The sequence below is a fragment of the Hylaeus anthracinus genome, unplaced genomic scaffold (assembly GCF_026225885.1).
Source record: "Hylaeus anthracinus isolate JK02 unplaced genomic scaffold, UHH_iyHylAnth1.0_haploid 11989, whole genome shotgun sequence".
NCBI classification, from domain to species: domain Eukaryota; kingdom Metazoa; phylum Arthropoda; class Insecta; order Hymenoptera; family Colletidae; genus Hylaeus; species Hylaeus anthracinus.
Window position 1 is genome coordinate 10,516,191 of NW_026534337.1, and position 26,750 is coordinate 10,542,940.

General features: G+C 37.1%; 3 protein-coding genes across 5 annotated transcripts in view; 2 read left to right on the forward strand and 1 right to left on the reverse strand.

The window, feature by feature from the left end:
• Positions 1-322: 322 nt before the first annotated feature.
• Positions 323-2,926, reverse strand: LOC128888144 (hsp90 co-chaperone Cdc37). 3 transcript variants are annotated; one of them, XR_008460196.1, is made up of 6 exons: positions 2,565-2,926; positions 2,060-2,193; positions 1,541-1,985; positions 1,136-1,441; positions 794-1,052; positions 323-629 (listed from the first exon to the last, which is right to left on the reverse strand). XR_008460196.1 is itself a non-coding variant. In XM_054144771.1 (5 exons), exons 1-5 carry the CDS (start codon positions 2,595-2,597, stop codon positions 846-848), a joined length of 1,125 nt encoding a protein of 374 aa, XP_054000746.1. In that variant the 5' UTR covers positions 2,598-2,925; the 3' UTR covers positions 323-845. The 3 variants fall into 3 exon arrangements, 1 of the variants encoding a protein (XP_054000746.1); XR_008460197.1 differs by having other exon boundaries at positions 323-662; XM_054144771.1 differs by having other exon boundaries at positions 323-1,052; positions 2,565-2,925.
• Positions 2,927-3,470: 544 nt separating this feature from the next.
• On the forward strand, positions 3,471-7,660 carry LOC128887984 (integrator complex subunit 7). The gene is made up of 13 exons (XM_054144533.1): positions 3,471-3,646; positions 3,833-4,152; positions 4,229-4,453; positions 4,528-4,777; positions 4,838-4,911; positions 4,996-5,141; positions 5,216-5,561; positions 5,642-5,901; positions 5,980-6,180; positions 6,276-6,369; positions 6,448-6,551; positions 6,671-7,166; positions 7,298-7,660. Exons 1-13 carry the CDS (start codon positions 3,556-3,558, stop codon positions 7,574-7,576), a joined length of 2,886 nt encoding a protein of 961 aa, XP_054000508.1. The 5' UTR covers positions 3,471-3,555; the 3' UTR covers positions 7,577-7,660.
• A 493-nt stretch (positions 7,661-8,153) lies between these two features.
• Positions 8,154-26,750, forward strand: part of LOC128887884 (lachesin-like) — a 66,298-nt gene continuing 47,701 nt past the window's right edge. Inside the window, exon 1 of the mRNA XM_054144343.1 lies at positions 8,154-8,746. The gene's annotated coding sequence lies outside the window, so the exon portion shown is untranslated. The remainder of the gene's footprint in view (positions 8,747-26,750) is intronic.

Genomic DNA, 26,750 nt, shown 5'->3' on the forward strand with positions numbered 1-26,750 from the left:
TATTTTATTATATAGTTACATCATAATATTGCTATTACTGTTTCTTAAAACTAATTCAAAATATATATTTATTGATATTTGTTTAATGTAGACCTAATCTTCAATTTACACTACCGTAAATATCCTACAATTAGTTCGTTTTACATGATGTAATTTCATTTAAAAATTACTAAGAATACATGCAATTACAGAGATTCATCTAAGGGGAAAGTTATCAAATTCCGGAAACGGAACGAAAGTCTCTCAACTAAAACGCTACATGATATTATTTTAATAGAATATGAATAGGATGAAAGGGTTATTTAATTTTATTTAAAAGTTCTATTTTTTCCAAGTTTCTTTATTTACATAATAATTTTAATGTCTGCATTGTTTAATGTACATGAGAGGTAATAATGAGAAGAAAATATGGTGTTCACGTAATGCATACATAGCAGATGAAATTTATATACACATACACGTTTTTTTTTAAATGTAATACTTAGCAAATATATACAAATATCGATTCCTGCAAATGCTTATATAGGACAAAAATGTGAAACAATCGGTGTAATATATCGATATAAAATGTTTAGGATTTCACTGTATAACTGGTTCGTTTAATTAACAATTTCTTATATTCACATTTCCTATGATAAATCGGAATTATATAGTAATTCAATCTTAAAATAAGGTAAAGTGTAACACAGTAATATAATATTAGAATAAGAAAAAACCAACGAAGATGAGAATTTTATATTCACTGCCCAGTGACAATATTTTATTTTAACATATTCATGATATTAAAGGATACTTGCATAAATGAACTCATGAATCTCAACACACAGAATTTATATGGATTCATGTTATTCTGGATCTGGTGTTTCTTTTGTTTCATCTAATGACTCTTCTTCTTCTTCTCCATCCAATTTTTCCTTAGCTTTTGCATCAGGTAACCAAAGGCCACTATCAACACATCGCTTTATATGATAAGCTACTTCTTCCTTTGGCATTTCCGCCATTGTTTGATGCAGTAACGGAATATCTCGTGTTTCAAAACATTTTTGTAGAGGCTACAAATAATACATTGATATGAAAACAACATATTGACTGTTAAGACAATGCACAAACACGTCTGCGGTAAATTCATTTTTACCTCTGGTAGACTTTCAAATACTTCAAGTGGATCAAGACCACCTGGTCCAAGACGCGCTTTCCTTTCTTCTTCTTCTACCTCTTTAAGGGCTTCTGCAACTTTCTCTACAGCTCTTTTACGTATTCTATCTTTAAATGCTCTAATTTCATCATCAAACGAATTTTTATATTCTACTTCCGCAATTTGAATGCGACTGAAAAATGAGCCCACGCATGCTCTTGGATCGACATCCAGTTGCTTTGATAACTCGAATATGTATTGCATACATATGCACTGATGGGCAACATGTTCTACCAAATCATGTTTCTGAAATTGATGACACTCTCATTAATGTAATAATTCTAACAATTACAATTAATTATAGCAGTTATTTATATTTCACACAAACATTCCATGTGTACTTACTCCCTCAATTTCCAAGTTAATACACCAGACCACTAAGTAGTTTAAAGTATTTTCACACACTAAATGAGGATTTTCTGACAAAAATTTCTTACTGTCGTCGTATCTCTTTAACATACCAAATTCTTTTATCTTTTTTTTATGTTCTTCAACAAATTGTTTCGTTCTCTTTTCTTTCTCTTCATCTGACAAACCAGAATCATCTTCTCTACGACCTGGCCTTGTATTAATTACAGTTTTCGTAAAGCCATCTTGACTAATAGTATCCACATTCCAAGGTGTCAGCTTTTCCTTTTTCTTAAATTCTTCCTCTCTTTGCCGAATCTTCTTTTCTTCCTCTTCAAGATCTTGTAAAACCTTCTTTAGTGCGGTTAAATCAGCAGAATCCTTTTGTTCATTTTCTAATTTTGAAAGTTGTTCCTTTGTTTCTTTCAATTTTTGAAGCATCCTGAAAATTCATATCACTCAATTAGATTTAATAAATACAGTCTCATTTATTAATGGAAAGTATGTGAAACATACTGTGTTTTTTTTCTTTCGTGCTCCTCGTGTTCTCGTTTTTGTTCTTCCATTCTTTCAATTCTTGCTTGATGACGCCATCTGAATAGAGATGGTGTATCGATATTTGGGTGAGTTTCATCCTCATCATCCGAGATCTGATAATTAAAAATTTTAGTTTACAAAATACATAAATGTATAATTATATTGATTGTAATTATAGCCTATAAAAAATCCTTAAACAATTAAAAATAATCATAAGGATGAGACATTGATGTACAAATTAAATGTTTATGTTAGTATAAGGATCTAATATTAAAATAAAGTATACATATATACATGTACATTTTTTTATAATTTATTTACCATAAATGCCTACAGAAGAAGTCAAATTAGAATTGGAATAATCAGGAATAAATTTGGTGATCTCGTTGTTTTCTTTAAAGTATAAATAAAAAGTATCCTTGACATTTCTACTTTTACTCTAGAATATTCTACAAGTGCACGGGATCAATATCCAGATTCTTACCTCAATATCTTTCCATTTGCTGTAGTCCACCATTGTTCGGTCCGTTAAATATAATTCTTTTGTGATAATTTGTCTCTGGTAATTTTATAAATGTAACTTAGGATATCAAGTACTGTTGCACTTCTATTAAATAAGAATTGCGACGCCTATATCTGCCTATACTTGCCGTAGTTTAATTGTCAATTGCACTAACGTGAATGTAGAACTTATATACGTGCGATATCCATTCGATCTTCGATATGATTATTCGATATATCATAACAGTGTTTCTCAATGTTCCCTGATTGCAAATTATTTACAACTATGAAATTAAACCAAACCCAAGCAAATATAATTGCGATATAATAATTTATTGAAATAAACAATTGATATTCATATTGAATATAGATATTTATTTGTGCGTATATTACATGCTACCAATGGCGCCATCGGTGGTAAAACGCCCAAGTTTGTAGTGAAAATAGTTCCCATTGTTGTTGCTAGATGGGACAACTAACTAATGGGGGCCCATATTTATTATTAAATTAAGCAACTATTATACTGTAGTGTTATAAATGAAGGAATCATAATATTTATGCATTTATGGAAAATAAAGAATAATTTATTAAAAGGTAATGGTGGCGCCATCTCCGAACAACAGTGGGAACTATTTTCTCTACAAACTTGGGCGTTTTACCACCGATCCAAATTGGCGCCACTAGGTCCAAAATTTGTATCAAATAGGATATTCTTAAAAATAATAAATTTGGCATAATCACACATGCGTTAACCAGTTTATTATTTCATATACTTATTATTTAATTTTATTTCAAGTTAATTATAAGGGAAATGAAATATATATATATATATACCTTCGAAAAATTAGTTCGATACTCACCGCTAGATGGCGATACTGATTTTGTGTCCATGAATCGCAGGCGTAGCCTTATATGGTTATATGATTAACCTATTAGTTTAACTTTTATTCTATGTATTTTATATATTAAACAGAATGATTGGCATGCGAATGAATGCGTTTAATGATACTGGACTTGGTGAACCAGAGCAAGATGCAAATACAGCTCTCATAGAATTAGATAAAGGTGTGTTTACGTTCTTTAACTTAACCTCGAATCGGTACCTTCCCGGTATTAATAAAATTTTATACCGAGAATTTGACAAATATTCTCGTAAGATGTTTTAATAGTCTATTTAGTAGGATTTTAATAAATCTATGTAATTGCTTTGAATTTGTTGAAATATGTATTCATTGAAAGTATTTTTTTCAGGCTTACGTTCCACAAAAATTGGAGAACAATGCGAAGCAATAGTACGATTTCCTCGATTATTTGAGAAATATCCTTTTCCTATACTAATAAATTCGTCCCTATTAAAATTAGCCGAAGTTTTTCGAACTGGCAGTAATTTTTTACGTGTCTGGGTTCTTAGAGTATGTCAACAAAGTGAAAAGCATCTGGACAAAATTTTAAATGTTGACGAATTTGTTAGACGTATTTATAGCGTAATACATTCCAATGATCCAGTTGCTAGGGCTTTGACTTTGCGTACATTGGGCAGTGTAGCTGGTATTATTCCAGAAAGACAACAGGTAATGGATCATTATTCACTTAGTATATGTGTAACAAATAAAAACTTTAAACTGAAAGATTAAATAATTTTTAAAGGTTCATCATAGTATAAGAAGATCATTAGATTCTCATGATTCAGTTGAAGTTGAGGCTGCAATATATGCTGCACAAATGTTTGCTGCACAATCTAAACTGTTTGCTGTTTCTATGTGCAGCAAAATATCTGATATGATTAGAGGTCAAGCTACGCCAGCATCAATGAAATTACAGCTTATACCTATTTTACAATATATGCACCATGATACTTTTACAGCTTCAATGGTATATAAATATAAAGGACCTTATATATATTTAGTGTAATGGAATATCATAAGTAAAGTTTAAATTTATTAAAGGTAAATGATCTTTGCATGGAACTTCTTGCTAGTTATCCAGCAGTTGAATTTGTCAGAGTTACATTAAGTGCTTTAAGTACATTGGCTTCTGCAACATTAATTGATATTCCACAACAAGTTGCACTTCTCTTACGTTATCTACAAGATGACCCAAGATTGTCTATCAAACGTCATGCTTTACATTTATTGCATACTTTAGCAAGGAAGGGGGCACATCTGTGGCCACAGGGTGCTCTTAATAATTTAATCGGTAAATAAAATAAATACATGGTTATATGATAGAAGATATTTATTTAATACAATATTTTAGAAAGTACTACAACACTTCTACAAGATGGTGCTGGGAATAAAGATCTCCTTATTCGAACATTAGATGTGATTGAGGTTATTAATTATTTGTCGAACGATAATTATAAAGGCAATATACATAAAAAGTTATCAATAAATTCTTAAACTTATCCAATCTAGGTACTCAGTCAAAGTGCAGTAACATGCGATGCAAATAGGGAAGAAGGAAATCCTCTTTTATCTTTATGCGTAAATGCGTGTTATTCCCCTAATCCTTTCGTTGCAGTAAAAGCAATTACAATTTTAGCCAGAGTTACGTGTTACTGGTATGTATTTAACATTGCTTTGCGTGAAATTAGTCCGATAGTATACATCTAGAGCATTAATTCTTTGCTTCCAGCTATGAAGAAGATTTACCAGCTTATGGTATACAAGATGTTGTATCTTGTCTTGAATCTTTAATTGTATTATTAGCTCTGAATGATAAGTACCTACGTCAGTTGAGAGTCTGCCTGCGGTCAACAGTAAAATTGTGTCGAGCACAGCAGAGCCACTGTTCAGTATTTGTTGACGCTATTGGTAGTACACTCTTTAATACCAATACAGAAGGTGGCCAGAGTGAAAGACAGGCAGTTGCTTTGTGTGAAGCTCTGGGTGCTATTGGAAGTTTAGGAGAAAACACATTACTTCCCCTTTTACCAGATATATTGGTGAAACTTAAACAGACATCGCATATACACGCAAAGGTAAAATTGCAATACAAACATAATATAATTGAAATGTAAAATATGACTAAAGAAAAACAATACAACATTTCATTTTAAAGGTGATGTTATGTACATTACTTTTTCAAATGGTGGCTGGAGGTTATGAATGGAATGCGGAATGTATGGAAGCAGTAGATGAGGTTATTAAAAATGTAGATGGTTGGGCTAAGTATCGAATCGCACGCAGCGCTGCAAGATATGGTCATCACACTATAGCAACACAAATATTTAGAAGCCTAAAGGAAACGGTAGCATCCGAGCAATTACATTTCTGGCTATCTGGTTTGGAACTAGTTACGAAAGCTGAAAGCTATCTCATGTATGTAAAACTTATATTTTATTCATCAGCCATTTTGCAGATATTTTTTCGCATATCAAATGTATTTCTTTTTCGCAGGGAGAAGACAGAAGAAATGGAGAGCAAAGTAAAAGTACATATCGTTGAGAAGTTAAGCGGAGCTATCGCGCGTTATGCAAGCGCATGTGCCTCGTTGAAGGCCGCTAGCACGCCTTTACGAAGTTTACAATTTGCCAGCGAATATTCGAAACTTCGTTGCGAATTTCTGCAAGCTATTGTTCAACTGTTGCATTCATGCAGGTATTCTATTAAATCCGTTTATACCAAAGGCTACATACAATTTTTAAGTTAATTTTTCGAGGGTGCGTAAATAGGTAAACGTAATTGTGTTTCAGATCTCTTTGCACGGCTCCACCACCTGCTATAGCAGTTACAGTGGTTCTTGCGACGAAAGACGATCTACAGCGGTATGGTCGCGTTACTCATCAGGTACTCAATTTTTTTGTTTATAATTATTGTAATATTATATTAGTGCCGCAAACTACTAAAATGACATGTATTTATCAGTTGAGAAAGTCAGCGCAAGAATTGAAAAATTGTGCGGAGAACTATCAAAAGTTATACCAATCAGCCTTTGACGCTGATCCAGGTTCATTGGCAAACATAAAAGCGTATCCTTTAATAAAATATAGAAGTGAGAATTCTTCGTCTGCTACCATCGCTATGTTCCATAATAAATTACACTAACCATTTACAGTATTAACATAAACTTCCTTTACTTACCGTATAGATTGCAAGAAATGTGTCGTTTGCTTGCAAGTAGCGTCGAACGCGTATGCGGTGGATCAGGAATCTGTACATATCATCAGAGCGAGGTAAACTTTGATTTCGGCGATACCGTAGAAATGCGTCAATTAGCTCGTTGCTGTAAAGAATTGCGCCGTCTGGCGCCTCCCTGGATAGATGAAAATAAAACGGCGGCGATTAGCCACTCGAGAGTCAATTGTTTGATTTCGCAAGTTATGTTACTGGCTGGAAGAAAAATGAGATTACCAATGCCACGGTATTATTTCCAAGCTTTACAAGCGACTAGCGTCAAGCTGTCCGTGTCACCGCAACCTCGTGTTCTCGGAGAACCGGTATCTGTTCCTCAGGGTAGTCAGCTGGCGTTGAAGGTCGAGGGCGTGCTGCGACATGGTCGTCGAGCTTCCCTTTACCGCAGCGTTGCTGCTGTTTGTATTTCTATTTCTACCACACCTCCGTCGAAGATCAATTCGGATCAGAAGGTGAGAATTCTTTTAGATTATTATAGTATTGTCGGATATTATAATGTATATAGTCTGAACAAGCATAGTTTATTTAGGAGATTATATGAGAAATACAGAAAAAATGAGAGAGATATGTTTTATGTCGACAGGATTCGAACGCGAACGAGCTGCAACAGACTGTGACGCCGCACCGTGATTTCTTCGCTTGCGAATTTTTGCTTTCGTTAGGAAGCCCTGCGACGGGGACAACGGCATGCGCAAGCACCACCGGTAATGTAAACAGCAACACCAACACTGGTGGCGGACAATATCAGGTCACGGCAAGCGCGAGCATACTTGACAAGGACGGCAACGTGTGGAAATGTGGACCGCGTTCCACGCTTCAAGTCAGGGTACACGAAGAGCCTACGAAACGGAAGCTACCTTAACTCAATCTACGTACAGTTTTTTTTTATCATACATAATTTGTATTGTATATAGAAACATGAAATAAAAAAAAGTTTTCATTTTAAGCGCTCTTCGTCGTCCTTTAAAACAGTGCACCACATCTTGTTTCCCTTCTGAGTGTTACTTATATCTTACATTCTTATTCCTCTTGATTTGTGTTATTTTGTAACGTAATGTTATAGATCAAAGGACATTAAGACGAAATATGTACTAAAATACAATAATACAAAACGTATATTAAAATACAAAAATATAACGCTGCAATATTGACAACATTCAGCAGTTTTTACAGTTGACGCGAATTAGCAAGCTTTCAAAATACATCGTGGCAGGATTCTTGGAGTAAAATCGATTTTTTACATGATCTATACGAGCTTTGATAGTGAACGAAGTTGATTATAGCTAGATTTTATCAGATAAGAAAGGGAAGGTAAGGAAGGCGAGGAATCCAATGAAAAACAACTTTGATTTTTTCATTAATTTTATTAATTTATTCCCAACACTACTATTGTTTCTCAACTAAGTTCTCCAATTTAATTGGTTCTTGGGCATATCCTGTAAGGCTCCTATACATATAACGATACTATATAACAGAGGGTTGTGCCAAGCAGATTAGGCTAACAAAAATTGTTCGCGGTCTTCAACAAGCATTGATCATCCTGCAAGAGGACAAATCAGGATGTACACAATCTTCAACACACATGCAAACATCGTTCAAAAGGAAAGATCAGAATTTGTATTCGTTTCCTTGGTATTAATATCCAAGTAGCTTTATTTTGGATCAATTCGACCGTTTTACTTCTTGACGAAACTTTTTATTTTCGAAAGCAGATGTGGAACTGCGAGGGTGGGATGCGTTTTGGGGAAATTCGCGATTGGGCGAGGGTAGCAAGGGTCGGAGCGGACAAGTAGCAAGAGTCGACGGTACGGGTGGACGCGCTGTGAGAAAGCCCATAAAAGGGAGATCGCGAGGGTGTTCGGAGCACAGTCGCGCACCGTCTGTCCGTTAGTACGGTACGCGGCACTCCTCGACGTACGTGCTACGCTCGGTCGGAGCATCATCTCGGGACGAGCAACAGTTATGCCCTCAGATCATCGCGTCATTGGCTGACACGGTCCAATATTTAAACTTCGTCACGCGTGTGTGCGCGGTAAGTCATTTTCTATTCATTTTGTAACTTTTTTTTTAATTTTAACGTATCCAATCATAATACGTATCCAATCCTAACGAGTTGGCCAAAGACAAACGAACGATTTAATTTTTAATTACAGTTTTTAATTCCGAGAGCAAAGATCGATTCGTTTGTTTGCACGAGCATGTGAAACGCTCTCGCGAGACGAACTTTTAGCTGCCTTTAGATTACGATATCAACGAAGGAAACGAGTTTCTAGAAGCTCGGGAAACTCCATTCGAAAGAAATTGTTGGCGTTTGAAAGGGAGTGTGTGGCGGATTTATCTCGAATTTAAATTAGTTTGCGTCGTTACGCGACATTTGAAAGCTCGCGCACAACGGATCCTCGATTCTTTTACTCGGCGCGTCTTGAATTATTTCTTGGCAAATTTCTAGAGGGAGAATCGTTCGTAGAATCGAGCACTTGTAGAGCGTGAACGCGGTTTAATGACACTATTGAGCTTCGAACAAGTGCAAAGAACTCGCTTTTTCCTCCCCGATTGAAGCTCGTTTCCTTCGGCAGCGAAAGATGCCCTATATTTCTGGAACGATGCATCCAGGTTCAATTAACTAACGTAAATGTCACTCTTAAACGATTAAGCGCGACGTGTAATTGCGCCCCTTTGTAATATCGAAAAGAAGCGGCGTGCCGGTTAATTGAAAGCTCCAGTGTTTTCAACGTTCGGAATATAAAATGTAAAAAGCGGCGCGCGCGAATTTAATTCGATAAATATGCATTATCAGTTCCCACCTATGGGGATTCTTTATTCGTAAACGGTACCCGAACGTTGAGTTGTAGAGATACATTCAATTTCGCGTGCCTTCAAATATATTTGATAAAAATCAACCCCTACTGTGTACTTGGAAATTAATGAATATTATTTTCATTCGATATGGATGAACGACCAGAATTGAAAATTGCCCTTTGTTGCTTTGATTAGATCGATTTTAACCATCTACGCCGAGAAGATACTTTTTAACACGTCGATTGCCAAACGAATATTCTTGAAAATTTCTGCTAAGATTAAATATTATTTAGACTATCGGAGTCTAGTTAATGAAACATTTATCGTGGTATTTAGTTTCGTAACCACATCAAAATTCATGAATTTCATTTGAATTCATCTCCTGCGATGTCTAACTTTTAGAATTAATCTTTCTAGTTCTTGAGTGAAAAACACTGTCACCCATATATGGGTGACATGGCGATCGAAGTGTTAATCAGTTCAGGGAGTAGTTAGTGGTACAGTTTCGAATATTTCAAAAAAGAAATTTCTTTGCGCGTTGCTGTAACTGGTCGCATGTTCGAGTTTCGTACAATCTTTGAATTCTGTAGTTTCTGTATGAATGGATCCGTGGAAAGGATGTTCCTTTTGTCAATCGTGTCGACGAAAAATGGCACACGATCGCGTTTCTCGAAAACCCTTTTGTCTCGAGTTGGACGAATATTTTGGGCAGTCGTTTAAAGTTGCACTTTGGAGGAAATGCTCAAAGTGGGCTTCTGGAGCAAGGAGACATGAATCAGTGTCGTTCCATTGATTTGCTGAACACGTTCGGGAAAATAGAACCAATACTACCATTCTCGTCGTTATTCGGTATGCCAAGTGTTGAAATTTGTTCATAGGTGTGAATGAAGGCACAGAATTAATTTCTACGGTTAATATAGTAATGTTATTATTTTCTTGCGTATCTGTACACGTATCTTTTGGTTTAGGATGGATTTACTGTATCAGCTTGTATTTACTATATTAACTTGTATCATAAATGCATAAAATTCGCATTGTAGTTGTGACGAAGTAGGTATAGTTTCGATACGATCGCTTTCAGAAACTTCGTTTGAAGTCGTAGGCGTAAGCTGCAACTAATTTTTGGGATAACTTATCGCAAGATTAATCAAAATATGGCACGAAGTAAAAAAAACTATTAAAAATGCATGACTAGGGCTAAAATAACAGATATGCCTAACCGCGTAGAACCTTGGCGAGCCCTTTAATGGCCGCGTGACACAAATTAATAACAAAATTTAACGATACATCGCGTGTCACATCGATTAAGGAATATCGAAAATAATAAGCATTGTTCTTGATGCTTTATACAATAAAAAATACGACAGTTACGAAGCTTTCGGTAAGATATTAATTTTATGAATGATACCCAAGCCTTTTATATCTCACTTTCATAAAATCCTTTCAATTCAATTTTGAGCTCTGAAAAACCAGTGAAAAAAATTAGCAAACACATCGCTTTTTTATTTTTAGCGATGTTATTCTGTTGGGAGATCTGTGCGTCTATTCAAAAATATTTTCAATTCGTATTTGCTTTTAAAGGCTTTCATGCTTTTTTAAATTTCATACATAAAATGAATTTTATTTAGAATTGGGCCACCTGCCAATCAAATTTTCTCATGTGTCACCTTGGACACTCGTTCCACAGGTTCGTCATTTCTGCCACCGAAAGCTTAATTAAAACTAAATGCAGGCGCACAAAGCATTAATGAGATCGTTATAATGTGTATTGTTCGTGAAAAAATCGCATTAATTTTCTGTTGCTTTTCACGGTACACGAATTTTCAGCAAAAACACCTTCAAAGTTGTAGCGACCACACGCGTTTATAACTGCACGTGAAATGACGATTTCTTAAAGGATCTCAGAAGTGTATCTAGAAAAATATCGATGACTTTCGTGCTTCGAAAGTAGACGAGGATACGTAAAATAATAATCCATTGTCAACCGACGCCTTTTATTCTTCGCAAAGTTCGACAGCCAATTTCTCATACCTACTGCAAGAAGCTATACAGAATGAGGTCCGCTTCCCTGAATGAGGTTCGCAATGTGAGGGAAATACGTCTGTTCGCCCATAAATTGCGTTTTCATGTAGCGCTATTAGTCGCTACTTTGCGCGATGTCGAATAACAGAGAAATAACAGAAATAATAGTTTTCAAAAATTCTGATCGCCGAATCCGAACGTCATCCTCTTCAAAGCCACAGAATTAATTTCTACGGCTAATACAATTACCCTAACATACAAATTTCAATAAATTCTTAACAACTGAGTCACTTTCAGTTTGAAGTGCATAGGTCGAATTAACATTCACGTTAATTTTAACGTCGATCTAACGTTACGTTCCCCAACGTAGAAGTCGAAACTAACATACACCATCGCTCATAAATATATATGGACATACGTGGACACTTACTACTTTCAATGAATAATTAGTGTACACCGTGAATTCTATATTGTACGTGTATTTAACAACATTTAATAATATTAAATTTTATAGTGAAACTATGGGATCGTTTAGATAGGAAAGTTCAGAATGAATGTTCGATACATCAAACACATTTATCGCGAAATATTACAAAATAAATAACAAAGAAATTAATGGTATCCAAGTTTGGTAAAAGAAATTTTAACGTTATCTAGTTATCCCTATAGTTTTCATCATTACTAATGTGATATTAGAAAAAGACTATTAATAAAATACATTCGCTAATACAGCATAAACATATCGAAAGATAAATGATATAATTGATATTAATAGATATGCAACTTTCATTAGATGCATCTGTCTCGCGGTTTAATTAGATCTGGGGAGCGGTTGACACTAGCATTAGCACTGGCACTGGCATAGATGATGCAGTTGAGATTGGAGGAGTGAGAATTATTTTCTTAAAAAATTTGCCGCGAAGGAAGTACACCCCCGCTTAGAAGCATATGGACGCTTACTTAATAGAAATAAATACACTTACTTAATAGAAATAAATACACTTACTTAATAGAAATAAATACACTTACTTAATAGAAATAAACACACTTACTTAATAGAAATAAATATCTAATGAAAGTTATTTATTTCTATTAAGTAAGTGTCCCTATGCTTCTAAGCGGGGGTGTACTTCCTTCGCGGCAAATTTTTTAAGAAAATAATTCTCACTCCTCCAATCTCAACTGCATCATCTATGCCAGTGCCAGTGCTAATGCTAGTGTCAACCACTCCCCAGATCTAATTAAACCGCGAGGTAGAAAGGGCCAAAGGACTATTGAGCTTTCGCTCGAAATAAAGCTTAAAATTTCCCACCTTCGGTCCACCACCACCCCCCCCGTCCCAAGGGCCAGGGGCTGAAGTTCGGCGTTCTAGGGGTAATTTTCACGGGAAACGAACGCATTCTTCCGCCGCCGCGAAGTTGCTTCAATTCCGTGGTAACGTCGCTGAAAGTGTGTAATTGCTTTCTCTCTTTTTTTTTTTTCCCCTCCTAATTATCTTCGCACATGACTCGAGGAGGGGCGGGGGATAGCTGTTATACGCCCCCAGAAGGGGATGAAGACTCCGCGGAGCATAATGTACAATGACTGCACTGCGAGTGCTACGGTACTAAGCATTGCGGTTTAAGCCGCACGGCCCGATGTATGTACCGTGATTCGAAGTGCGCTTCGCTGGGACCGAGTAGTTGTGCTAAATGGTTCGCAAACTAATGTTCAAAATTCGGGCAATGTCGCGAGGATAGTGGAAGTGCGAGGTCGTAAGGGGAACGACGGGATCGGTGTGGTGGTGGTGTTGGCGAGAAACGAGAAAATAGAGGAGCGAGATAGAAGGGGGGGAGGGGAGGGGAGGGGAAGGGGAGGGCTTGGAAAAGGGGCGGTAACCGATGTCTGCGAAGTCGTCCTTAGTTAAAACTTTTAAAGATTGAATTAAATAAAACTGGTGCGGTGTTTCCGTTATCCGCCGGTTTTTCTTCCTTTCCGTTCCCCCGTGTATAGCGTCGGAGTAAAACGACTTCGGAAATAATTAGCTGGGGGAATTTCGACAACTCGCGAGACTTTCAGATCGACGCAGAGGGTAGAGGGGGGGGGGGGTGCGTAGAGATGGATACGTGTCTAGGACGTTTTTGTTTAACAGGTCCCGCGCCAAGTGCAGCATTTACGGTACATATTCGATCATTTTTGTTATCCACTAGCTGTGCTCCGCGGTTTCACCCGCGTGGAATACTATTCTTATTCTATACGACCCATTTTCACCCCTTCAGGGGTTGACTTTTTCAAAATGTCGAAATAGGTGTTTGATTAATTGTATCAAAGAGCATTAAGATCAAGTTTCAAGCAAATCCGATCGCACATAAGATATTCCTCATACGAACGTTGCAACCCCTTTTTGTTCCCTTAGGGGTTGAATTTCGAAATATCTTTTATTATTCATTGAATACATCATAAAGGAAACCTCTGCGCAAAATTTCAGCTATCTAGGTTCATTCTTATGTACATTCTTGTATACAGATGTAAAACGTTTTCGACTTCGGTTTGGGTTTTAACCCTCACGATCCTAGTTGCGCATACACGTCGCTCTGAATGGAAAACATCAAATGGTTTAAACACGTTTAAACGAAAAGTTTGGGAAAAACAGGGTTGGCAGAGAATGTGTTAATTACGATAAAATATTTTGGAATTTCCATCCGAACGTATGCGTTCTTCTTCGAACGCCGTTACGTGCCCTGTTGAACGCCTATTGGATTTTATATAGTTGTAACGGGAAATGGGAACAAGGCTCAGTTTATTTTTCTATGCATAGCAAATCTCATTTCCTTCGTGTGTGTATATGCGAAACAGATATCTTATCCCCCTATCCGTGCAATCAAAACAGAGGATTCCTAGATATTTCTCAATAAGGAACTGCAATACCCGAGGTCTTTCGATTTACTATTGCTCTACGGTTAATTCGCGGAAATAAACCCCATTCACGGTTTCGGTCATGGAGCTTTCATCATCGGTGTAAAACGCTTTCGACCTCAGTTCGAATCTTAAATAGAAGTTCTATTTAAAAAAAAACGTTGCACTCGATCGACGCTTAAAATATTCAAATGGAAGAACTGCAGTTACTTCTTTTACAAAGCAAGTGTCAGAATACATTTAAGATCTTGACGGTAATAAAAATAACCATTAATTATATTAGGTGTAGAAATTAATTCTGTACTTAAACTGTGGCAAACTTGTTATTTATTAAAAAGAAAACTGTACCACTTATTATCTTCTTCCAATCATACAAGAGAGCTATAGTTATAAAGTGACCAACAAATATTTCCGTTTAAACTAATAGAGCTGCGAATAATTAAATGCGAAGATAGAGAATTAATTTCTACACCCAATAAGTGCCAAGTACCATTGTTAAACCGGTGTTAAATTTCGTGTATAGGATACGATGTAACGGCCATCAAATTGAGACTTACGTTATCTACCTAAATAAATTCATTTTAGAGACATTGGAAATATTTTTATAGAAACTACTGGTATAAACGATTGAATGTAAAGGCACAGAATTCATTTCTACACTTAGCGTCCACAAGGAAAAATTCACAAGTATAGTGAATTTTTGTTCAAACTCGTTCAATTCGAATCCAAAACAAAGCTATAATACACCACACTGCCTCACACCTGCAATTTCAATAATAATTTTTATTATTGATTAAAATCGTCTACTTCGTCTCGTCATCCCCGTACCATACATCAACTGTGTCGGTAGCCACGTGTCTGCGAAATTCTGAAGAATTTTTTTTGGATTTCCCGCTGTCTGCTTATATTTTGCCCAGGAACGCGGAAACTTCGGTCGGTCAAGTAATTCGTTATAAAGATCGAACTGGACAAAACGTCGGCAGCGAAAGTTTCCAACTTTCAAATTCCGTCCTAATACCTCGTAGTTTACCACGGTTACCCTTAATGTATCGTGATTTACGCTTGCATCCCCTTTTTTTCACAACCTGCCTCCAGCTAGGTAATTACTTTCGAATTTAAGCCGGTTTTCTTTACGACGAACGCTGTAAATCAGGCTTAGTTTATTAACAATGCACCGTGTTACTTTAATCCCCTCGAACAAAAGAATAGGCGAAGAAGATAATTACGGTTCAGTCACTCTGGAATGAAACCCGCGGAATAAAACCACACGAAAAAATATACTCTTTGTTGAATCGTTACAAAGAATGGATTAACACGTTGCTAACCCAGAAATTAGCGACAGAACACTTTATCAAGGGAAATAAAAGAATTAATTTCAAAGTATAGTTCATGATGAAAAAAAAATCTGAATAGCGTTCGTGCATTTGACGAAGATAAGAAATTAAATACTATAACAGATGTTAAATTATGCAATCTGCAATAGTCTCGAGTCAAATTTTAACTTTGTAGACATTTTCACGAGTTTGGAAGCGAACGTGTTAAATATTCCTTTGCGCGAATAATTTGTAATAGGTTTTCGGCTGGTATAAAAGATCAATTTTTAACAGACAAAGAGTTTTCCAAAAGGGGCTTTAGGATCATGTTTTTCGACAATGAAACACTGCTCGTTAGCCGTGTTGTTATACATATCTAAACGACATCGTGCATCACTTTTAATTGTAATCGTGTGTACTTTCATTGAAAATTGGATATAATCCGTACCATTTGTGTTTTACTGAAAACAAAATCGGAAAGCCTCTCTGAAAAATCTTTTAAATAAATTTTTACATTCGTCAAAGGCGGGAAAAATGATCCGTCGACGATAATTGCGATACATTTTACAAGTGATTCGCGAGGATTAAATAGGAGACAGCTTGATAAAAATATTTTCTATAATCAAATTTAAAGCGACTGGACCATTAGAAACTAAATGTAGCACGGGAATTGAACAAGGACGCGATTGTCGTGATATTGCATTTTCGCGTGGAATAGACATTTTAGAGTGGAAAATTCCTGGCCATTTGAGAAAGAGAAAGTAGGACGATTACGTAAAAGCTTGAAAAAATCATCCCCTGAAATAAAAGGATGAACCGCTTTTTTTTTTCGCTCGAAAATTGGCCGTTTTACGCGCACGAGTGTTCCCCAATTAAGAGGTATTTTAATTTCATCGAGTATTACGATGTTACCAAATTGTGTAACGACGCAGCGATAAAAAAGGATTTTTGTAAACGATCGGAAAAGATTTCCTATGGTTAACGTACACAGGGTGGACTGAAAATTGTCGAATGGGGGAGGTGCATTCACGCAAACATCGCTGGAAGCGATAGAATAAATTTTTACCGTAAAAAGTTTCATTGTCGAACATGGAGTATAACAGATCAGCATTATGATCCCTTGAAACCGCGATCAGTTTTGGAACGGACTCGAATAAAATTCATTTTAAATAAAAAAAAAACATTAAACGTTCGGAATAACATTTTTATTTTTCGTTTCCTGAAACGCTATTCAAAAACATTTTCTTTTAAATAATAAACTTACTCCATTCCATATTTATTTGTCATTTGCAAATGGGGAATTAATGTATTCGAACGAAACATATGAAATTTTCATTTGATTTTTGCGGAATACGACATCGAAGCTTCCATCGAAACCTGTTGGATATCCTGTATATTTGCAATTTATATAAATCATTTTTACATCGCTTATTTGAAGTTATAAATTCGCATGATGGACGATCAGCAGGCAAAAGAATTAATGGGAGTATATTTGATATACTAATTTCTCTTTTAAAAGAAATAAAAAGTAGTTCGTTATTTCACTCGGTATGTCGTTATTTAAAGTTGGACAATTATATTTATGAAACAAAATAGCGTGATTGTATTTAGAAAATGAAACAAACGTGAAACGAGATAATACAGTAATTTAAATATTTTAAATACAATTTCAAATGATTATTTCAAACGTTTCCAAGTCTGCGGGTCGTTCGTACTACGAATTTTTATCGAAATTTCGTACGAGAAATATTCCATCGTCCGAATACATTCCGATTCGTAGAATCAGTTCTTTCTTCTGTCGCGTTTTTCACCCCATCCAGTATACGGCCGCCTTAGGAATCCTTTTCTGATCATTTACAAATCCTTTTTATCGCTGCATCGTTATGCAACTTGGAATCCTTTGTGAAGTCTCAGTTCCGAGCCGATGAACGCAATGAAATAAAGTATTACGTTCGAAAATCGTCGTTTTCGGTACTCGTTCAATTTTATTTCCAATGTATCCATTTTCGAAGCCTTCCCGATTCGCTTTTGTATTCCTTTCGATAAATTTTCAAATCTGCGCGCGGGTTACAAATGAAGAATTGTTCGTATGCCACTCTTTCGATATCACGACATTTTCGTCATGTTTGTCGTGGTACGCCTACAAAATATCGGCTTCCCGTCATTGTACTGTTGGCGAATTTCATTTATAACAGTGCGAAATTATGCAATTTGACTGTAACGCGTGATGTACCAGACTTACGTTTGCTCGTTCTTTATATTCATTCGATTCTTGCTTTACGTACCGTGGAAAATGACCGCATTGTTGATATTATTATTGGTACCATTAGTTGTAGGTTTGTTGGTTTAGGTTACTGTTTCTCAAGGGGGAGGATTTACACCTCGAAGTGGGTGATTATTTGACTGATTTTAGGGGGTTAATGGTCACATTGCGCGGGGTTAATTGAGAGTATATTATTAACCCTTTCCACTCGAGAGGTGACTCTCAGTCACCACTAGAGGTTTTCTTTAGGTTCAATTTCGTTGGAACTCGAAGTGCCAAAAAAATGATTGTCGTTGAGGCAAAGGTGGCCTGATTCTCAAATCTCATATTAGAGATCACATTTTCGAAGTCAATATAATCTTAGCATTCGTGGCAATAGAATGCTAAGAAAGCATCTCGAGTTGCTGATAGATACCAAAAAAAAAAAAGGCCTCGAGTGCAAAGGGTTAAAAATTCGACGTAGAACAACGTCTGCCATTGTGTCAGAGTAACAGGTAAATCATAGATTCTTTCATAAAATTTTTGCGACAAGATTTACCGCGTTGGCGGTATTAGATAGAGGAGCGAATGATAAACGTCCGAAATCGGGGAAGGACCGTCGAATGCAATTACAGATGCAAAAATGAAAATGGATCGCGAAGATACAATACAAAAAGAAGAAAAAAAATATATAAAAATGGTTACTATCCAGAGTAAACCCACCGACTGTCACGTTCAAGCGTGGATATACAGAGTGTTTCGTAAAATATGAGCGCAACTTCGAGAGTACATTCTACGCAGAAAAATAAATAATAGAACAAAGTTCGCGTGCATGTGCATCCGACGTATCCGACTTTGTTTTTCGCGTTACAGCTGTTTTGCGTCGCGGTACGTGTGCTTCGGCTATCTTCGCGGAAAAAACTGTTAGAAATGCTCGATGCGGGCTGCTGTTTCCTAGAGAGTGGACTACAATGATTCACGGAACGCCCGTAAAATTGTCGGCGTACGGCCGAGCCGAATTAGACACGACGTTTCGTATCGCATTGTAAGCGATACAAATAATACTGCGTATATGAACATTCTAACGCGAATGGGATTAACGATACCGTCGTTGGTTCGGAAAATGGGTAAAAGTGCGAAATATAAAAGCGAAATTCGTATTCGCTACGCGTAACACGGAACATGTTTTATAATAAAAGCGTTCGCGGGATTATATATCCATTAAAATTCTGACAGTTTTCCTTTCCTGGAACGTGTGTGAATCCGTTTATTAACATTTTGCCTATTCGCGTTACGAAAGGTTTTAGATGGAAAATACCGACACGCTTTTCATTCCGTTAATTCAGGAAATGTCGATTGCAGGTGTATAACTGGTATTTTTTTTTCCATTTTCAGAAAATGTATTATGAATTATCTTGAAGACGTCAATGGATATTTTCGTACTTCGTCGGTCTTTATTATTGAATAATTATTCGTTCGAAAATTGAATATAACTTTTGTTTATGATTAGAATAAATCAATTCATGTGAGAAATAGCAAGGTTTAAACTTCGTCTTTTGAAATGATAAAATAGCTTGGGTACAAATAATCCTATCTAGGGACTATGAGAACGATACAAGTCTTTGTCAATCTTTATTATCGAATACTTATTCGTTCGAAAATTGAAAGTAATCGTTGCTCGTTATTAAAACAAATCAGTGCGTAAAGCTAGATTTAAAGTTTGTCTTTTAAAACGGTGAAATACCTTGTGTACAAATAATTCTACCTAAATACTAAAAAAACGATACAAGTTTTTGTCAATCTTTACTATCGAATACTTATTCGTTCGAAAATTGAAAGTAATCGTTGCTCGTTATTAAAACAAATCAGTGCGTAAAGCTAGATTTAAAGTTTGTCTTTTAAAACGGTGAAATACCTTGTGTGCAAATAATCCTACGTAATGCCTCCTCCCCCCAAAATAGTACAAATTCAAAATAGCAGCATAGAAAATGATCACTTTTTCTTTAAATCGATTAATAATTCGACGTTCGTCTTAATAGATCTTCCCTGCCATTTACGGTCGTTGCGTTCCACTTTCCCAATGGAGCGAAATACGACTTCGTGATGTAAACTTTTGATCCTTTCTCTTTCTTCCGCGGTGAAAATGAAGCTAAATCCGACTACTTCAACACCCATCCGACTGTCGTCGCTTCAGCTTCTCTGCAGTCAGTTCGCGAGCTTCAGTCGGCTTCTGTTCTCTTTGCCTCGTCTCAAACGACTTCCCACCGCGTTCTTCGGAAGATAAATCTACGCGTTGCCTGAGAGGGAGGAAATAGAAAAAAAGAAAAAGGAAAGAAAAGAAAAAACGAGGTGCTAGCGCAATAATTACCGACGCCCGTCGAAGTATTGAATACTGGCCGATGCCGAAAGGTTGTAGGTGCAACCAATAACATCTATCGGGGAACGGTATCATCAGTCAATCTGCTGGCACGGCATGTTTATTACAGGCGCGAGTTACTGTCGGCGGAACAAATGCCCCTACCGAACGGAAAGCCACTCTACCCAAACCTGTCCATTATTTCTGTCGCTCACTTTCGTCACTTTTCCTATATAACATCCCTTGATGCGTCCAGCGCGATGAGAGGACTGCAGACGCAGAAAAGTGGAAGAGCGTTGGGAGAGGACTGCGATAAGTCGGTTCAATTATCTCGGAGTAAGAACGCACCTAACCCTTTTGAGTACGTATAGGTGTATTTACATGTTCGTTCGTTTTTGTATAATTAGGGTTGGACTACGAGAGACGTATTCGTCTATAGAAACTCAACATATGTCGGAAGCTGTTAAATAAACGAAATAAAGAGTAACAATTCAGGGGAACGTACAATTTAATTATTCGTTACTAGATTGCGAATTCTATGCATTTATGAGCTAACATGATAAATACATGCTAAACGTAACCGAGAGACGCGTGGACTCGTGCGAAACGAAGTATTAAATTATCGTATTAATTAATACGTTATATTCAACGTATTCTATGTATATTTTTAATATGTTTTTTAGTATGTGTCATTAGTTACCAATCGTGTCCTTCTTCTTCTTGTTTCTTTTAAAGTTACATTTTTTATTGCGAACGTCGTGTCACGCCCTGAATCTTTCATACACGTTACTAGTCTTGTTAGATTCGTTGACAGCTTTCTCGTATACATCGGAAAAGTTTCTCAACGCTGATAATGGGTACTGAATAAACAAGCGTTTTTAAATGGCCCTGTAGATAAGATGCCAGCGTCTTTCAATCCGAGAAACGAACAGACCAGGAATAAGCTCTGTGCGACTCATCCATTTATTATGAAATCGTTCGAGAAACAGTTCTTTGATTTAATTAAAACTGTCGATGCACTCATTATGCATAAATCACATTCGAAGTTTAATAAAACTTCTTCCAATAAATCGTGTCATTAGTCCAGAAATAAATGCAAGATCGACCTATTAATCCGATTAAGCAGATTCAGTAATCTCAGTTTGTGAATCAAAATAGTAACTAAAGGGTGGGAAGGAGCTATAAACTTCTTCCAACGTTTTTGTACTCCTAACCTACTGCCGAAATGGATTTTACGTATCGCTATGCACCCTTTACTCGAAATATCTTCGAAGATTCTTGAGACTGCGAAATATTTTCTTTGTGTATCGAGAATCCTGAGATACTTCAATATCGTTGGTTCCGGAAAACGGAACGTGGAAATTCGTTAAGATATCTTGAGAATTCCCCCAGCAGGATCACTTGCTATGATCATTCCACGATTTTAGGGTAGCAGGTCCTTTTAATCTCTCTAGGCATGTTGGTACGTACATACGTGTACGTTTGCTTTTATATAAAAATGTATCGCTATTTACGATCACATCTTTTAGAATTAAAAAATATACGATAATAAAGTGAGTCACCATGCATACTCTATGTACTCTATATTGTTCTCATACTTTAAATCAAATTAATTATGAAAGGGGTTTGCTGTAAGAAATTAAAAATTTTAAATTCATCCCTCAAGAATGTATGTACTCTATATTGTTGTTGTACTTTAAATAAAATGAATTATAAAAGGGGTTCGCTGTAAGAAACTAAAAATTAAAAATTCATCCCTTAAGAGTTTAAAGAGTCCCCAAATAACTATACAGGTTTTTAGGAGTGATTCGCCTATGAGAACGTGAAATATTTGGAGCTCATTTGTAGCAGGTGGTTCGAGATACGGTTTATTATATCCTTTTCTGTTCCTGAATTTTATTGCACGTGTCTATATGAACTTTTCCCATTGGTTTTGTGTCCCCAATTCACCGTCAAAGTGGCTCTAATATGCACTCTGCGAAATATCTTCTAAAAGTTTCGAGATTGCAAAACATTTTAGTGGGCATGAGGTAAAGTAAACAAGAGAAATTGTCGAAAAAAGACCAACAATAAGTTGTACCAAGCTGTTCAATTAGACTCGTGTACCTTAGACCTCTTCTTAAAATTACTGAATGCAATTTTATTAATTGATTCACCCCCCAAAAAATATTTTAGTGATAATATTTTAGAAACTCAAAAATCGTGTTCTGCATCGTATCAATCGTCACTATGGACACCCACGCATCAAACACCATCGATATCGCCGCCTGGATGTCAATCGTTGACGATTATTTCCTCGAGAACGGAGATTTAACGCTATTTTATTAATCGATTCGCTCCTCAAAGATCTAGGCGGGGGGGGGGGGGGGGGCTTGTATTTCTTTCGTATGGGCTTGTGACGTCTCTAGTGTTAAATCTGACGTTCCAAACATTCCCTCATCCCACAAACACGTCCTCCAAACGATACCAAAAATCATCTTCCCGGATATTAACCGTTAAAAATTATTTCCCGGAGAAACGAGAGCGGAAATTGATTAAAGAATCTCGATAATTCCAAAGAGAAATCGCCAAGTACGATCATCCCCCGCGAACATTGAATGAACGAAGTCAATAGCTCGCGTAGCAGGGGTGTCGCGCGATTCATCGCTCCCGTCGCGAAACACTCGAGGCTTATTTATGGCAGGTGGTTCGCGACACGGTTTATTGTACCCGGCGTTGTTCGAAATTTTATTCGCCGTGAGAGGTGGGTCGGTCGAATGCTTTGCCGGGGATTCGTCGGAGCCAACGGAGTCTCGGCATTAACGGGCAAACAGTGACGGAGAAAAGGAGCGAAATCTGGAGAAAGCACGGGGCGGGAACACCCTCGGGCGCGTTCGTCATTATCATAATTTTTTCTCAATGTCGCCTAACGAAGGTGACACTGAATGCGTAGGAGGCGTGCGTCCGCGCATCGAGGCAAACAACGGAGCCCCGAACAGGTGGCGACGCGACGAGCGAAGGGGGTAAAAGGGGGCACCTGGTGTATCTCTCTGTGCGCGGCTCAGCCGCGGGGTGCAACTTAATGAGCTTCCTGTGTTGGTTCCGCTTGTAGCGCATAACTCTCGCCGTCTCTCACTCTTTCGTTTTCGTCCTTCGTATTTTCTGCCATCCCGAACCCCACCGGGTGCTTCTCTGGCTTTCCACCAGCGGGTCCGATCCTTTTCGAGACCCGACTGTCCTAAGCGGCCGCTTAGACTGGGACAACGCTACCGCGACGACAGCAATTCCAGCGTGTCTCTTCAAACACAATCGTGTCGGCATTTGAGCTAGCTATCACGTTTGTACCTCGAATTTTCCAAAGGGGATTCCCCCTCCCGTGGTAATTATTGGCGGATTTTGCCGTTGTAGGTACGACTTGCCTCGCGGTACATTACGCTCGTGCGGCGAAGGTATGCCGATAATTCGCTGCGCACTTGACATATTATTGTATCGGGACCCATAATGGTCTATTTCCGTGTTGCCACGGTTGATGTTCGCGAAATCGATTCCCCCGCAGTGCGCGCGAAGGTAAGACGGGATCGTTGTTTATTTTGGAAAGACGACACTCTTCGAGTGGGTTCTTTAACCCTTTCCTTTCCGCAGCGTCTCGTTGCAGAATGTACGAATAGGGATCGCGTTATATTAAGTAGTCTTACTTTGGAAACGTGTCTTTTTTGCTGTTAGTAGAGTCGATTATAAATTCTTATAGCTTTCTTGAAGCGTTGACACGACTGAAAACATAAAGGATCTTTCAAAAGAGGCTTCAGAATTTGGTTTTCTGATATATTCAATATATCCTATGATGTATTATATACATATTGTAATAAATATTGGAATATGTTCAATTGGTATATTTTAAATGAAGTACACATGATTGTAATCAAACATAATTGAAAGGGCATATTTTATTATCGAAAAGAAAATCCTGAAGACTCGTGTACCTTAGACCTCTTTTTAAAGTTACCGAATGCAATTTTATTAATTGATTCACCCCCCAAAAATTGATTCACCCCCCCTGAAGCCTTTTTCAGGAAACCCTTTACTTCGTACTCTTTCCACGTAACGCCCGCTCATATATTTTTCTCTAAATCTCTGAATATATACCATATTTTGGTTTGCTTTCTCGTGAAATTTCAATGGGAAAACTTCACGGAAACATGCATTTTTTTTTTAAATTTACTAGACTTACGATGTCCCTTCATAGGAGATATCCTTTGACCGCGGTACAATTTTTGCTGAAAATCCTGAGATTCGTAAAGGTGTAAATTAAAAAAAAAAAAAAAAAAAAATATCAACTTACAGGATATAACAAAACGAACCTTTTTTTATATGTACAATTTATTCATACGACGTTTAGTCTCATAGATAAAAAATTGAAAACATAGAAGACCTTTTTCCTGAAATTCAATTTATGCAACGAACTTCTAACTTTTCAATTTCTATTTTCGAAACGAAACATCGACTGAATAAACCGTGAATATAAAAAAGTTTCGTCTCATCATCCCTTATAAGATGATATTTTTTCAAAATTGATTCAACGAATACGAACGTTTCTCTGAGCCAATTTCTCGAGGGCGTATACAGAAAGCATATAGAAAGCATCCTTCAAAAAATAAATAATAATCGTGTTCCATCCCATGCACAGATAAATGTAGCAACTTTGAAAGGCTTCATTTGAAAACGTTTGAATCATCCTAGGAGTTTCTTCCGAGCCTACTTTGAGCATCCGAATGTGAAGAATCAGTCAACAAAGGCAGAGATATTGTACACGCAGCGGTTTTTAAGATACGACGACAAATTTTCGATGTTTACGGGCAACAAGTTGTAGAAGTATGTCGCTGAATAGAAGAAGGAAACTTGGAATTTTTTATGATTGCTGGAGAGGAACTGATCAGAGGGTATCCGCGAGTTTGAGTGTATAACTTGACGGAGGTATATGTGAGGCGTATAGGAAGATAGTACTTTGTAGGTCAGGCTACAAAGGTGGATTATCCAGTGTTGCTTCATAGTTAACCACCCTGAGGGATGAGGGAACGGAGATATCCCCCACGAATTTTCAGATTCCGTATGTCAAACTCGACGACTGTTTTCGAACGCGTCGAATAGGAAACTACTAGTAATCGGAGAGTGATTATTCTTTGAAAAAAAAAGTGTCCATATATTCGCATCATTTCGATAATGCAGATACTGAGCGACGCATTTAAATATATCTTATCGGTCGATAATTAATAATCTTCGTATGTATGTATGTATACATACATATACTAATAACATATTCCAATACAGTTCTATACGAGCGCACAGTACATAATACCAAACCTTAATATTAGAATGCAACGATTGAAAAATACGATATATTAGGTTTCTCCTTTTATACTAACATTCCAAGTGGAAACAGAGCCTATTAAGAAAAATTATACAAAGAAGACCAATACGAATGGTCTGTACGTCAAATGATTCCATCAAAATAAAAAACGAGCTGCATCGAGTAAAATAATTTTCCTTTAACGCTTTCGGTGCCGGGCGCACTCATGAAAGTAATTATTATGCTAAAATTTCGTTCTTATACAATTGGAAACTATACGATCTAACATTCACGAATCCTATGGTGACTTGTTTTCTTTAGCACCTGATCTTCAGAATTAATTTCTTAGTGCCTTAGTAAGAATTCCTGTCACCTGCACGTAGGTAACGTGGCGATCCAAGCGAGAACGGAATCTACAGCCCGTAGGTTACGGGCGGTTCAAATTTCCAGAACCACCCCGTATATGAATCCATCGGGTCTTATTACCGGGGGATCAGTGGAACGTACAGTAGGAGCGTACTCAACGCTTACATACTCGATGAAACCCTCGGCTCCGCTCACGGCGGGAGGGAGAAACAAGGATTTCACGGTCTTGCAAAGTGGCTGCGGTACCATGTGCCAGGTTATCGCCTCTAAGCCTCTTTACGGATCTATGTAACCTTTTTCTGACTAGTTTCGACGCTATTTGGGGGGGCTGACCTGCTTCCGCAGCCTCCGATTCTAATCGTCATCTCTGCTCGAGTTCTCGAGAGAATTAACATATCGTCCCTAGTGGCTGAGTTCGGTTTTTGGCCACGAGATATCAGCTGATGGCTATCCAGGTCGATTTGTACGTGTTGGGGAAGCTCGTTCCTAAATGTTTGTACGAGGGAAAACTAGAGGTGGATATTAAAGTTGTTAAAATATTTACGTGATCGAAGGACTGCAAGATTGGACGATTTTGTGAGTAGTCGACTTATAGATAATATGAAACGATTTTATACATAGATTAACGTATGGAAGATTGTATTTTAAAACGGAGTCAAGCTTCACTTCAACCGATTTCATTACAAAGTCGCATTTTTATGGGGTTCCAAGAGGTTCGAC

Bases quoted from the DNA above. Each gene is read 5' to 3' on its own strand.
- LOC128888144 (XM_054144771.1), bottom strand. From the start codon at position 2,597: ATGGTGGACTACAGCAAATGGAAAGATATTGAG. The intron at 1,442-1,540 runs GTAAGTACACAT...CATCAATTTCAG, and splicing joins TTAACTTGGAAATTGAGGGA to AAACATGATTTGGTAGAACA. The intron at 1,053-1,135 runs GTAAAAATGAAT...TATTATTTGTAG, and splicing joins TATTTGAAAGTCTACCAGAG to CCTCTACAAAAATGTTTTGA.
- LOC128887984 (XM_054144533.1), top strand. From the start codon at position 3,556: ATGATTGGCATGCGAATGAATGCGTTTAATGATACTGGACTTGGTGAA. The intron at 5,902-5,979 runs GTATGTAAAACT...TCTTTTTCGCAG, and splicing joins AAAGCTGAAAGCTATCTCAT to GGAGAAGACAGAAGAAATGG. The intron at 6,370-6,447 runs GTACTCAATTTT...TGTATTTATCAG, and splicing joins ATGGTCGCGTTACTCATCAG to TTGAGAAAGTCAGCGCAAGA.